This window comes from Hemicordylus capensis, chromosome 5 (genome assembly GCF_027244095.1).
Source record: "Hemicordylus capensis ecotype Gifberg chromosome 5, rHemCap1.1.pri, whole genome shotgun sequence".
Taxonomy (NCBI): domain Eukaryota; kingdom Metazoa; phylum Chordata; class Lepidosauria; order Squamata; family Cordylidae; genus Hemicordylus; species Hemicordylus capensis.
The window spans coordinates 188,324,805-188,339,533 of NC_069661.1; the positions used below are offsets into that span (position 1 = coordinate 188,324,805).

Below are 14,729 nucleotides of genomic sequence, written 5' to 3' on the forward strand. Positions count from 1 at the left end.
GGTGTTGAAACTGTGTTTCTGCATTTGCACAGCTGTATATGCAAACACAGACTTCGAAATGCTTTGCTTATTACAAGAAAACAGCAACAGTAGAAGCAAAGTGATTCAAACATTCTCTACTCACACAGATGCCACTGCCTTGTAAAACTCCTGCCAAGAGCATTATATCAAACTCCAGAAATCGATCAGCCAGTCAAAATATTGGGGAAAGTACATGCCAAAACTTAAGGGCATGTTGTTAAACAACTAACCATGCCATATTATTTAAAAATGAATGAAACCTGAGTGTTTCTCTCCTCTCCTTGGTTATTTTACAGGCCCAGCGACTGTGTAAAAGATGTGGACAGGCTTGGAGAGCAGCAACTCTTGAAGGGTGGAAACTATACCATGATCCTAATGTCAGTGGAGGTACGTCAGTGAAATATGGCATAAGCATGATAAGATGCAGGGTTCTGTTTTTACAAGGGAGAATGTCTGCAGCTAGGAACATCACTAACACCCTGTCATGTCATAAGGGGGGAAAATTATGTATTAAAATAGTGGAAATATTTAATGGAGCAGAAGATCCATATCTGCCCCCTTTTCTGCAGCAGGCAGATATGTTCCAGCTGCCATTAAGGTCTTCTTGACTAAGGTAATCTCACGGCTTCTTTATGGCTCACACATTTGCATATATAATGACTTTCGTCTACTTGAAAGGATCCAATCCAAATTTCTCAGGACTGTTTTTTTCAACCACCTGCTCTGAGTCAAATGTTAAGCTGCGATTGGAAGCTGGTTTGTTAAACTTGGAATCCTCTGCCTGGATTTATATATTCAAATTCTGGCTTAAATTGATCTTTTTTCCTACTGGCTTAGCTCCCTTAATCTTTAAGGATGAATACCCCTCTGATTGGACACACTTAATCACTGAAAAGTTAAAATTACATGGGCTGTCAATAGAATTTCTGTTCCCCTGGGCTATGGCAATGCCAGGATGATCCTTAAGCAACACATTATCGATATGGAACACAAGATAAATTTAGGCCGGGCATCAGCCTACAGGTTTTATGGCGCAGTTAAGCCCTTGCAAAAACCAGCCAACTACCTTTATAATCTGACATATCCAACCCACAGAAGAGCCCTGACACTAGCCCAGATGGATGTGTTGCCCTCTGTAGTATTAGAGGGTAGGTTTAGGAGGGCCCCTTCTTTGGAGAGATTGTGTCCTTTTGGGAATGGTGACGTTGAAACAGTTGGTCATGTGCTTTTGTATTGCTCTTTTTATTGTGATTTGCGTCTTAGATTTATTGCTCCTCTTGTTTTTAGATATCCAAATAACTCGGATGAGTTTTATATGAATTTATTTATTTCCTATACATATACTGATGTCTCGCGGTGGCCAAATTCTGTTTGGCTGCGATTAAGATCCGCACATGGTGTGTTGGAGATTAATACAGGCTCTTAATTGTGTGTGCTTTTTTTTACCTTATTCCATTCTATATTAATCTTATGTAATCGTTCTTAATTGTGTATATTATATACACACACGCGTGCGCACACACATCGATATTCATATTTAAAGACCCTTATATCTGGATCTGAACTGTATCCAGAATATGTATCCAGATATCTTTGATAATAATAAACTGAATCTAATATTTAATAGAGCCTTGTAAAGGGAACAGCTGAGGCTTTAAACTATTGTATATGTAGCATAAGTATACTGCTTAATCTGCCATATTCCTTGATTGTCTTTCAAGCATCCCACCCTCTCTTGAGACCAGACAGTTTTGATTCCCAGCTTCTGCATATCATTGAGCATTCCATGTTTCCCTTGAATCTGTAATCTATCAGTCCCTGTCCTTTCTGCTGATTCAGCTGAACTGGAAGGTCTTTTCATATTTACATGATTTTTTCCCCACTCCTTAACTTCTCACATTTAAATCATTGTCCCCAAAAAAGAGGAATCGCAAGGCCTTAAGAAATACATTTAGAGTTTGCAGGTGAATCATATTAGCTGCCTTAGGTCTCCATTAGGAAAGGAACTGGTATAAACTGAAAGAAAATAAAAGCTCTGGAATGCTTTCTCAAATTTGTAAGGTAGAGTTTAAATTTATAAATTGGTGTTCACCAGATGTCCCAAAACCATCATTAGGACTGATCTTTGATAGAGGTTTTCGATGGGCAGTGTGTTTTACCTTAGTTAATTAATTAACTACGAATTACTCTTTACATGTAGGAACAGAACTGGAGCCCGTGGAAGGGAATCCATACAGATGTATTTGGAAACTAAGTTGCTGGCGACTGGCAGAAAAGGCAAGAAGAATTTAGTGGTCGTGTATTATGATAACACTATCAACATAATAAAATAATTTAATGTGTAATGTTAACAGTTCTGGCACTAGCTTCCAATAGACATTTTGCAAGCTTATCCTTAACATAGTTTCTTAAAAGGCTGGCAGTAGGGATGTGTGAGAGAGCTCACTTCGAACCAGGCTCGACATCGAGCCAGCCTGGTTTGGGCAGTCTAAGTATGAACTAGACTGGCCCCCAGTTCTAAGAACCAGTCCGCAGACTAGCTCACGTATACTTATGAAGGAGAATCCTTCAGGGTTCCCCTTTATAAGTATAGGGGGCATACCTAATCTTAATGGTAAATAGGGATGTGCAAACCAGTTCAAATTCGAACTGGTCCAGTTCGATGGTTCTAATTCGAACCCAACCAGCCATCAGGTTTGAGCAGCAGATTCGAATTTGAACCAAACTGGGGGGGGGGTCGATTCGAACCTCCAAAAGTGGGTGGGGTGGTAGTTGGCACCCATGAGTACCTACCACCCAACCCCGAAAGCAATTGGACACTCGTACGATTTTTTAATGAATGTTTGAATTATTTTTCCCCTCATAGGGTATAATGGGACTCGAACCAGCCCATTATCCCTTATTGTGGAGCACCTAGGGGCACAAAAGTGGGGTGGGTGATAGGCACCCAGGGGCACCCACAAAACCCCAAGGCAATCGGACACTCTTCAGATTATTGGTGAATAAATGAGAGTGGATTCATGGTTTGTCATTGAAAATCTCATATGCTACCAGAGAATCTACACTCGGAACACCTCAGAAACAACAAAAACCAGTACCCTATGAGTTAGCAACCCATGGGGGTGGTTGGCACCCTCTGTGCACTACACCACCACTCGCTCTGGGCCTTCCCAGCACCCCCCAAGTGCAGTTATGGGGCTGCTGAAACCTCCATTCTTCCTTATGGAGAAGAACCTTAAAGATGTATAAACATCAAAAATCACTTAAAGATCAGCCCTTTGCCCAATTCCTTTCAAATAATTCTGGTAGCTTCCTTGCCCCCCTTGGGAACTACCACCCACCACACTCCGCTCCAAGCCACCCCTTTCCCCCCGATGTGAAGCTATACATTTGCTGTAATCCTCATTATTCCCTATGAGGACTTAAAAATAATTTAAAAATTCACCAATTTTGGAGGTTTGAAACAGTTCGAATTCAAACTGAACCAGGGTGGTTCGAGCAAAACCGAACCTCCCCCTCCCGGTTCAAACTTGAACCGAACCGGGCAAACCAGTTTTATGCACATCCCTAATGGTAAAGGTGCCTGCGGTGGGAGTAACAAGAGAAAGCGGCCTCCATAACTTTAGAGGAGGCCGTGACAGAAAAGCATCGGAGACAGCAGCGGGGGCTCCTCCAAGCCCCCCTCCGGCCTCCCAAATAACAGTCTGGGCAGGCTGTAGCCCAGTTTGGGCTTCTGCACACATGCAGAGGCCATTTTTGTGATCTCCACACATGTGCAGAGGCCATTTGCGTCACCATTTACATCGCCACCAGCCTGTGCTGTCATTTGAAGGAGCCCCAGCCACTTCCGATGCTTCGTATCCATCACAGCCTCTTTTAAAGGTACAGAGGTTGCTTTTTCTTGTTACCCGCCCCACCCCCTGCTGGTGCCTTTACCATTAAGGAATAGAGATGCCCCTTTTACTTGTAAAGTAGAATCCTTGAGGATTCACCTTTTCAAGTATACCTGAGCCAGTCCGCGAACCTGTTTGGCCTGGTTCAATAGCCGAGCCAGACTGGACCAAGTTCAACCAAGCCTGAAGCTGGGCCAAAGCTGGTCCATATTCTAAATTAACCAGCCAAACCAGTTCTGTCCACATCCCTAGCTGGCAGCTGCTGAGAGATCCAAATTTATATGCTATTTTAATGTAATCGCATATTTATGAACTTCTTCAATGACATTGATGCAAGTCATTGATTTCTGAGCAACTGAAGAATAGGGAACAATAAGGAAGCTAAAGGAGAAAGGTAACCCATGTCCCAAGGGCCATGTGTCCCATAGGCATGTGATACTTTTCATCCTCCTAGCTGCCAATGAGAACCCTAATGTGCATGATCCTCCATATTGCTGATTCCAGTCTCCTAGAATGTTGCTTAATTATGTACACAGTTCGTGTTTTGTTAGTGAACTAGCCACTATTATGAAACATTATTTGTTTTAAATATGTATAATAATTTTATCCATCATTATAAATAGAATATTATTTTCTAGTCCTTTCCAAAGCCACTGAATATCATGTGTTAGTAAATTAATAGGTAGTAATTTAAGTTCCGTGGAATCAAATGCATTTAGATGATAAACATACATGTTTCTGAACTAAATATTTTAGGAGCAGTTTGACAAGTATGAGAGAGCAATCTATGCAGCGCTCAGTGGGAACCTGAAACAGGTATGAGATGCTCATGAAGTAACGTTTTGCCAAGAATCTTTAACGTGACAGATGAAGAATAGCCAATCGTACAGCCTCCTATCCTTCTGGGATATTGGATGGTGCATCTGGCACTGTAAGCCTTAATTTCTGTGCTTCTCTGGGGGCAGGAAACTTGAAACACAAAGCTTTGGCTTTTTCCAAGCCTTGCAAGTAGGCACATAGGTATCTCTAAATTCTAACTTGAAGGTTTTTCAGTAAGGGGGAAATGTTTTCATACTTCAGAATATCGATGTACAGGAGAACCTCGTTGCTCATGGAGGTTCTGCTCCTCACCTACTACCGCAAGTAATGGAAACACTAGGCATTAAGGCTATGGGGAAAGGGGGGTTAGGTTCGGGGGGGGAGTTTTAAGCCCCCAAACAGCCTGGAATTTACTGTGGTGCACTCCATGGGTCCCCCATGTGCCCAGGAGTGCTCCCCAAAACCACAAAAAATTGGGGGGAGGTCCATTTTTTAAAAAAAGAAATGAGCTACAAAAGGGCTCCTTCTGTCTCTTCCTGAGCTTCTCCAGACAAAATGGGAAGTCCAGATACATGGGTTTTAACCCATTAGTATCCGCGGATACTGGTAATGGATGTCTATTAGAAACCCAGTGTATATGCAGAAATGCATATAGCGGTTCCATGAATAATGGGGTTCTCCTGTAGTGGTGTACTTATGAAGGGTTTTTTGAGTCCCAGTTCACAGACTTACATAGTGGTGCCGTAAGCCTCTTGGAATTTAGCCCTATGAAAGCAGCTTCACATGGCAAGTCATTTCTGTGAAGCAGTTCCCCACATAGTGCTTGGAGACGTATTTTCATGTGGCACAGAGGACCTTCGGGAAAAGGAGAAGGTGTCAAAAATTGACACTTGCCTGCAGTACTGCAGTTAGTTGGAAATCTTGTTGGGCTGCTATCTCATTGCACTGCTGCATCCTTGCACTGAATACAACATAGTGTAGTGGTTAGAGTGTTGGACTAGGACCAGGAAGTTTGAATCTCCATTGAACTATGAAACTCACTGGTGACTCTGGGCCAGTCATGTATCTCTCACCCTAACCTACCTCACAGGGTTGTTGTTAGGATAAAAATAACTATGTACACCGATCTGAGCTCCTCGGAGGAATGCGAAATACAAGTGTAAAATAAATAAATAATATCAGTCACTATGAGAGAACGCCTTCTTCTGTATGATCCCCATCGCATGTTGAAGTCATCTTCTGGAGAGGTCCATCTCCAGATACCATCGACACGTCTGGTGGCAACTTGGAACCGGGCCTTCTCTGTAGCTGCTCATGGCCAATGAAATGCACTCCCAGCAGATATCCACAGTTTAGGTTCGCTGTTGGTTTTTAAGACAGCCCTAAAAACTTACTTGTTTGGCTTGGCCTTCCAAGGTTTTTAAATTGTTTTAAGTATTCTAATTAGTTTTAAATGGTTTTGTATTGTTTTAAATGTTTGTTTTTATGTCGCTTTAAACTTGTTGTGCACCACCCAGAGCCTTTGGATGGGGTGGTCTATAAATGTAATAAATATTTGTATTTCTCAGATGAGGAAATGCTATGTCTCTATTTTCTTTTTTGAATACAGCAATTTCTCCAAATCATTTTTGTTGTTGTTTCTTTCCAAACTTAAAGCTGCTTCCAGTTTGTGATACATGGGAGGATACAATTTGGGCATACTTCAGAGTCATGGTGGACGCGCTTGTTGAACAGGAAATTCGTTCATCAGTGATGACCACAGAGGAAACACAAGAACTCCCTAGAGAGTATTTAGAAACAAAGTAAGTCACTTTTTGTTTCTGCAGTAATTATGATATAACATCTGGAGGAGTTATTCCCACTAAGGACTGTGTTTCTGTCTTTTCATGTTTTTCCTTTGTGGTTTGAAGCTGGACTTTAGAAAAAGTTTTTGAAGAACTTCAAGCAACAGACAAAAAGGTAATTTTAAGGCTGAATCAAAAAAGAGGGAGAACTTTTATCTTTCACTAAAATTGTTCCTCTTTGATGGTAAAATCTGAATATTCATAATACGTTAGGCTCTGTACAAACCATTGTCAGGAATATTTTTTTTAAAAAGGATAAATGGTTTGTAGAATGATGCTGACGCTAATTTGCATGACTTTTTCAAAGTCTCTGTTGGCTTCCAAAGCTGGACTTTGCTTACCTCTTGCATACCACGAAACCCTAGTTCTTTGTGAACAATTCTATATTCCTGAAGGGAAAGTGAAAAGGAGTGCCAGTCCTTATAGACCTAGAAGATCAGGCTTTCCCCTCTTCATGTGTGATTAGAATGCCTCTTTAGAATGTTATTGAAGGACTGCTTCTAATGGATTGAAGCATTCTAAACAGTCAGGAGAGGCAGTTAGAAACTGCAAGGACAGTTAGAGTGAATGAAGAGAGTCAGTTAAGAGACTGTTATGGAAGAAAGCTTTGTTAAAGTAGAGTGAGGAGAAGGGGAGAATCTAGAAAGAGAAGACCTCATGTTTTTAATGTGGGGCTATTGGTTGCTAAAATAACATCAATTCTTCAGGGAGTATAGACAGGCTTTTATATTAAGTATTTGTTTCTTCAATTAATCTAAAATAAAATTCCTATATGGACATCTCTTTCAGGTCATTAAACATATTCCCCCACCCCACACACACATTCCAAATTAGGGGGGGGAATAGACACTACTCTATTTTATTTCAGCACGCTTACTCTGTGCATCTACTACTATTGCAAATATTTATATACCACTTTTCAACAAAAGTTCTCAAAGTGGTTTATGTCGAAATATAATAAAGATGGCCCCCTGTCCCAAAAGGGTTCATGATCTAAAAAGAAACATTAGACATCAGCAAGAAACATTATCCTTTTAGCATAGCTCTGTGGTGCAGTAGAGCCTCTTGCAAAAAATAAAATATATGGCTTGACCATGAGTAATAGTGTGTGATTATATGGTATGTCGACATTGTATGGTATGGTGTGACAACTGTGTGAGGATTTTTGTTCCTCCCCACAGAGAGTTTTGGAAGAGAATCAAGAACATTATCATGTGATTCAAAAGTTTGTTATCCTGGGAGATGTAGATGGTAAGTTTGTAATGATTGGGTTTTTGATGCTTTAGCATCTTGAGAAGCTAGAAATCTGTATAAGTAAATATTGGCCTGTAACAATATGACTGAGCAATGGTGAACTACCATTGTCTCATGAAAATAAACATAAATGTAAACTCAATCTGCTGTATCATTATGCCATAGCACCAGCCCAAGAATATTGTTTTGTTGTCACAGGATAGATTGGTGCTGCTCAACAGCCATTGTACTAAATGAAATGCTCAATAAAATATCCATTAAAGAGAGAGACTGCAGATGATGCATACCAGGATGTATCTTTCCCCTTCGCCTTACTCAGAATGCACTATAGATCTGGATAATGGTTCCATCATCCATAAATAGTGGGTTCTGTGCCTGCGCAGATCAGCTTCAGGTAGAATTTGTTAGCTCCTCGCGACACCAGCAACCGCCTGTCGCACGTGACTGTAGTAGCCTCTAGTGGCAGTTGGGCGTCTCTGCAATCAGTTTCTTTCTGACTGCCATTGCGATCAGTACTCGGAGATAGTTGCTCCTCGAAGAAAGTTTGTTTTTTGTTTATTTGGACTTCTGAACTTTGGACACGGACTTTGAAAACTCTTACGGATACTCCTTTGGACTTGGCGTTATTTCGGATCATTTGGCTTGAATTTTGCATACGGACTCAGCTTCCCTCATGGACACTCCTTTGGATTTGTTGCGAACTCTGATTTCCCCCTCTGACGACGGAACGGACTCGGCATCCCTCACGGACACCCCTTCGGATTTGTTGCAATCTCTGATTTTTTCCTCTGACAACGGAATGGACGACTAATCTTCGAAAATGACCGAGAGATCTGGTAAGACAGATGGCTCAGGGAAGTCTGGGAGGGACATGAGATGAAGCTACAGGGCAAAATGGCGTAGGTTTGCTGCACATGCTGCCTCCAAAGGCTGTGACCCTAGGGAGGTGAGTCTGAAAGCCGTCCTTCTCTACCTGACCACTCTGAAGCAGAGCGGACTAGCAAACGTGTCTATTAAGGTTCATATGGCGGCTATATCGGCGCACCACAATGGGTGGGACGGCAAGACTGTCTTTACCCATCCATGTTGTAAGGACTTTTTAAGAGGCATCAATAATCTATATTCTCCAGTGCGGCAGCCGGCCGAGAAGTGGAGCCTCTCCTTAGTTCTTTCATCTCTGACGGAAGCTCCCTTTGAACCACTAGGTATGGCATCTCTAAAACACTTGACCCTAAAAACTCTGTTCTTAATGGCAGTAACCTCCGCCAGACGCGTAAGTGAACTGCGTGCACTTCGTATAGACAAACGCTATACAAAATTCTATCCAGAAAGGGTTGTCATGCGCTTGGATCCTGAATTCCAGCCTAAAGTAGTGACTGATTTTCACCTGAACGCCAATATTGTACTACCTACCTTTTTTAGGGATCCAACTTCTCCCCTCGAACGTGCGATGTATTCGCTAGATGTCCGACAGGCTCTTCTGTTCTGTTTGAAGGCCACGAGTGCTATACGTAAAACACCTCGGATGTTTATAGACTTACAGGGGAAGTTCAAGGGGTGTTCACCAACCCGACAGAAACTTTCCTTTTGGTTGGTGGAGTTGATTAAACTAGCGTATGACCAGTAGGAATGTGCACAGTCCGGACCGGCACCGAGGGGGGGTCTCCCTTTAAGGGCGGGGGGTAGAACTTACCCCTCCCGCCGCTCTTACCCCTCCGGCGCTGTCGTATTTAGCGAAGATTTTGGGGCAGCAGCGTTCCCCGCTGCCGCCCCTGCCCCCGTCGTCGTCACTAAAGCCTTTCTAAGTGCTGCATGCATGCATGCGCCGCCGTGCGCGCGCGCACCGCCTATGTCACACGCGTCATTGCGTCGCGTGTGACATAGGCGCCTATGTCACACGTGATTTAATCTTCGCTAAATACGACAGCGCCGGAGGGGGAAGAGCAGCGGGAGGGGTAAGTTCTAAAACCCCCCCGCCCTTAAAGGGAGACCTCCCCCTCGGTGCCGGACCGGTCCGGAGGCCTCTAACATGGCCTCCGGACTGGTCCATGCACATCCCTAATGACCACCTGGGGGTCAGTCCCCCCAAAACAATTGAAGCGCACTCTACTAGAGCTTACGCCACCTCGGCGGCACATTTGACTGGCATTCGTTTCGCTGACATCTGCACGGCGGCAACGTGGTCATCACATCAGACGTTTGTGAAACACTACTCTATAGACATACGAGCAGCAAAGGCTGCCGACTTTGGACGGGCAGTTTTAAAGAGGGTGTTACAGTGACTGGCAGATTATGCCCACCACCAGTTGGGTAGCTCGCAATTCACCCACTATTTATGGATGATGGAACTACTATCCAGATAAACAGGTTGCTTACCTGTAACAGATGATCTGGTAGTGGTTCCATCATTCATAACGCCCTCCCTGCCGTCCCCACATCTGAAATGACAAGCCACTGTAACAGAAGCATCGTACGGCCATGTCGGCCATCAAGAAACTGATTGCAGAGACGCCCAACCGCCACTAGAGGCTACTATAGTCACGTGCGACAGGCGGTTGCTGGTGTCGCGAGGAGCTAACGAATTCTACCCGAAGCTGATCTGTGCAGGCGCAGAACCCACTATTTATGGATGATGGAACCACTACCAGATCATCTGTTACAGGTAAGCAACCTGTTTTTGTGACTGCATACTGCTCAGTGTACTGCTACATCTACCTATATCTTTAGGATTAAGTTTCAAGTCAGATGATTCCTTTGAGACAACAGCAAGATGAGATTATAGCTTCTTCTGTAACTTCACTGCATGCTATTACAAGAGTAGGAAATGTACCCTATCCTTTTAAAGTAATATAGCTTGCATAACAAGGCAAATTTTACATCTGTACAGGTGGAGTGCTTTTAAATATTTAATTTCTTAGTGTTAAGTCTTATTTAGACTTTTATTTTTTTCAGGGTTGATGGACGAGTTTAACAAATGGCTCTCCAAAGACAGGAGCATGCTTCCAGGGCACCTACTTCGATTCATGACTCATCTCATTTTATTTTTCCGCACTTTGGGACTTCAAACAAAAGTAAGTTCAGTTTTGGAATGTTAATTTAGCTGTCCTGAGGTCAGAGCACATAAATATGCAAAGGAATCTTCTCTCACTTGTGCACACCACCTATTCCTTCTCTCCAGCTACTCAGCTGGGCTTTGAAGCTAAAAAAAACTGTAGTTCGGAGCATATGAATAGGAAGAATATTTTTACTCATGAACCCTGATAATTTATCTCCCTCTTCAGTTTCCTAGCAGATAAGTAACAAGCAGTATCACATTCTACTTACGAGGGGGTATCCAAAAGTTTTAATTATCACCATGAAATAAAAAACATACAATAGTCACTTGCAGTGGTCAAAGTTAGTTCTTCTCCACGTAGTCTCCCTGCAGAGTCACACATTTTTGCCAGCGTTTCTTCACCTGTTTCAAGCCCTCTTTGTAGAAGTCCTCCGCTTTGCTCGAAAACCACTGTTCCACTTCGAAAATGACATCCTCTCTGTCGTCAAATCGCCGACCACAAAGTGGTTTCTTCATCTCGAGAAAGAGGGAAATGATAGCTGAGTCACCCCTACTGAGCTGCCTGGGTGGGCACCTCATAAAAATTATTCTGTATTTCCAGTAGATTACTTCGCTGCCACCAACTCACTCTTAAAATGCTTTTCTTAATGGGAATTGGAGAGTACCAGAATAATAATGAAACAAAGTCCAGATTATTTATGACGAGGCTATACTGATGCATCTATAGATCTAACAGCACATTAATGACAGGCTTCATATAAGCCACCATGCTACCTTTACTTCCATTAGTTACCAGTAAGTAACACATGGCATGATCAGCAAAGGCGTCCGTCTCCTGGCCGACAATGCACCCGTCCATACGGCCCAAGCACCCGTTGTCGCCGCCCACCGGTTAGGCTATGAACTTTTGCAGCATCCACCTTATTCGCCTGATCTTGCGCCAAGTGACTTTTTCCTCTTTCTCGAGATGAAGAAACCACTTCATGGTCGGCGATTTGACGACAGAGAGGATGTCATTTTCGAAGTGGAACAGTGGTTTTCTAGCAAAGCGGAGGACTTCTACAAAGAGGGCTTGAAACAGGTGAAGAAACGCTGGCAAAAATGTGTGACTCTGCAGGGAGACTACGTGGAGAAGAACTAACTTTGTCCACTGCAAGTGACTATTGTATGTTTTTTATTTCATGGTGATAATTAAAACTTTTGGATACCCCCTCGTATAATACCTCAAGAGGGTCCAGTGCCAATGAATCTGTAGCTCCCCCCTTTTGGTGCCATGTGGAGATACTCTCAATGCAGCAGTCTCCACACAATTCCTCGCTTTTCCAGTACCGGGGTGGGGGCTCTTCTGTGGTAACTGGAGCATTTGGGGAGCCAGGCAAGGGCATTTGGGAATGTTAGTTGCCATACTATCCCCATGGGGATAGCACTGGAAGGAACTTTGAGTTTCCAGTTGCCCATGCACACCCTCTCAGCACCCCCATGAACTCCAGTTTCCATAGAAGAGCCCTTCCACACACTGGGAATATGAAGAACTGCATGGATACTACTGTGGCTGCCTCCCATATAGCGCCAGGTGTGGACATGCTGCAGTTGCATTGACATTGGACGCTCCTATGCACAGCCCCATTCCTAATTGATATTTGACTATACTGCGTCACTTCATCTGTGTTTTTCCCCCATCAGTGTTTCAGTTAAGTTGTATTCTTTCAAGCAATTTTGGGGCTCAACAAGAAACTAATAAAATTGTGAACAGATGTAGAATATAAATGTAATGATGAAAGACAGGAAAAATTATCAGGTTATTACACTGCATGTAAAAATCTATTTAAATAGTGACAGCAGGAGTGCTTTAACTAGGGGAAGTATGTAATATGCAGTGTAAAAGTCCACTTTATAAGAACTGGCCTTGCCTAGAAGTGATCCCTATGTTTTGGGAATGAGCTAAGCTCAGTTTCCTGATACTCTTAATTTTCTATCTCTGTCTGAAATTAGGGATGGTAGTGTAACAGATCTTATTTCTATCTTTTGCTGGGTCTGACTGTAAAATTATTTTTCCTCCAAATAGAGAAGTTAACATGGAATAACTATCAACCAAAAATTGCATTATATGAATATTGTTATCCATTAGGGAATGGCTAGCATCTTGTCTTTTTGTGGCACAATCATGAACAATGTTCAACTGTAATCTTTTTGGTTCTAATTTGGATTTAGTCATATGTCTTAAAAGTAACTTGATAAGTGGTCATAATTTGTATTTTCTCAGATGGCTATTTTGATGTATTTTTATGCAGACAATTTTAGATGCTGTTAAATTATATTTACTAAACTCAGTACCTGGTGTGTTTTTTCCCCACTAAGGAGCAAGTGTCTGTTGATGTTTTGAAAACCTACATCCAAGTAAGTCTCTAGATTTATCATATACCTTAAGAGCCAGCATTCAAGGAAAGCTTTCTTTTAAATATAACACTTTAAAAAAACAAAAGTTCTTCCTTCTCAAAATGTAATCGTGGGCTGGTCAAAAAGAATGAACTGTTTTCAGAACAAGAATTACCAGTGCTTGTTGAATAAGACTATTTGTAAGGGCAGAGTGATCAAAAATATGGTTACTGAACCATATTTGTGATCAAACTCAGCATATAAGTGAGGAGAGAATCGCCAAGGAAGTCTAACACAGACACTATGACCTTCAGAAGAGGAAACTTCTCTAAAATGAGGAGTTGGGAGTTGATCAAGTAAAAGCTGAAAGGGAAAATCAGAGAAGTCATTTCACTCCTGAATGCATGGAATTTATTTTAAACTACACAATAATAGAAGCCCAGTTAGAATGTATACCAAAAAGGAGGAAAGGTACCACCAAGTCCAGAAGGATGCCAGCATGGCTAACAAGTAAAGTCAAGGAAGCTATAGAAACTGGAAGGCCTTCAGAAATGAAGAGAATAGAAAGAATCACAAACTCTGGCAAAATAAATGCAAGGAGACAATAAGGGAGGCGAAAAGAGAGTTTGAGAAACATTTAGTTAAACACATCAAGGGGAATGACAAAACCTTCTTTAAATACATCAGAAGCAGGAAATCTGCCAGGGAGGCGATTGGTCAGATGATGAGGGAGTGAAAGGGATTATTGAGGAGGATATGGAGATTGCAGAAAAGCTAAACAAGTTCTTTGCATCTGTCTTCGTGGCAGCGGATACTGAGCATATACCTGTGCCTGAACTGAGCTTCTCAGGGACAGAGGCTAATGAACTGAGTCAGATAGAGGTGATGAGAGATGGCATTGGAAAAATTTTCTGGAACAATGAAAAATTAACAAACTGCCAGAACCACATGGTATCTACCCAAGAGTCCTTAAATGATTCAAATGTGAAATTGCCAACCTCCTTGCAAAAATATGTAACTTATCCCTGCAATCAGGCTCTGTACCAGGGGACTGGAAAGTAACCAATGTAACACTGATTTTCAAAAAGGGATCAGGGGGGGGGGCGGATCTGAGAAATTACAGGCTGGTTAGCTTAACATCTGTGCCAGGCAAATAGATGGAAAGCATTCTCAAAGATAAAATTGTTAAGCATATAGAAGAAAAGGACCTGCTGAAGGATAACCAACATGTCTTCTGCAAAAGTAAATCTTGCGTCACCAACCTTTTGGAGTTCTTTGAGAGTGTCAATAGGCATGTGGATAAAGGTGATGCAGTCGACATAGTATACTTGGACTCTCAAAAAGCTTTCGACAAAGTTCCTCATCAAAGACTCTTGAGAAAACTCAGCAGTCATGGGATAAGGGGACAGGTTCATGTGTGGATTAGTAACAGGTTGAAGGATAGGAAACGGGTGCCTAGACAGTTCT

At 42.3% G+C, this 14,729-nt stretch overlaps 1 protein-coding gene and 1 long non-coding RNA gene across 9 annotated transcripts in view; one reads left to right on the plus strand and one right to left on the minus strand.

The window, feature by feature from the left end:
* The window catches only part of NUP107 (nucleoporin 107), a 59,592-nt gene that overhangs the window by 35,296 nt on the left and 9,567 nt on the right, over positions 1 to 14,729 (plus strand). For 5 of the 7 annotated variants that reach the window (XM_053256005.1, XM_053256006.1, XM_053256003.1 and 2 more), the window contains 9 exons: positions 318 to 408; positions 2,222 to 2,298; positions 4,671 to 4,730; positions 6,390 to 6,535; positions 6,644 to 6,692; positions 7,759 to 7,828; positions 10,784 to 10,902; positions 11,854 to 11,967; positions 13,245 to 13,283. In XM_053256005.1, coding sequence (XP_053111980.1) covers positions 318 to 408; positions 2,222 to 2,298; positions 4,671 to 4,730; positions 6,390 to 6,535; positions 6,644 to 6,692; positions 7,759 to 7,828; positions 10,784 to 10,902; positions 11,854 to 11,967; positions 13,245 to 13,283 — 765 coding nt within the window. The remainder of the gene's footprint in view (positions 1 to 317; positions 409 to 2,221; positions 2,299 to 4,670; positions 4,731 to 6,389; positions 6,536 to 6,643; positions 6,693 to 7,758; positions 7,829 to 10,783; positions 10,903 to 11,853; positions 11,968 to 13,244; positions 13,284 to 14,729) is intronic. The other 2 variants (XM_053256007.1, XM_053256009.1) reach the window with 1 other exon arrangement.
* LOC128327327 (uncharacterized) overlaps positions 1 to 14,729 on the minus strand; it is a 30,454-nt gene that overhangs the window by 4,287 nt on the left and 11,438 nt on the right. The window lies entirely within an intron of this gene.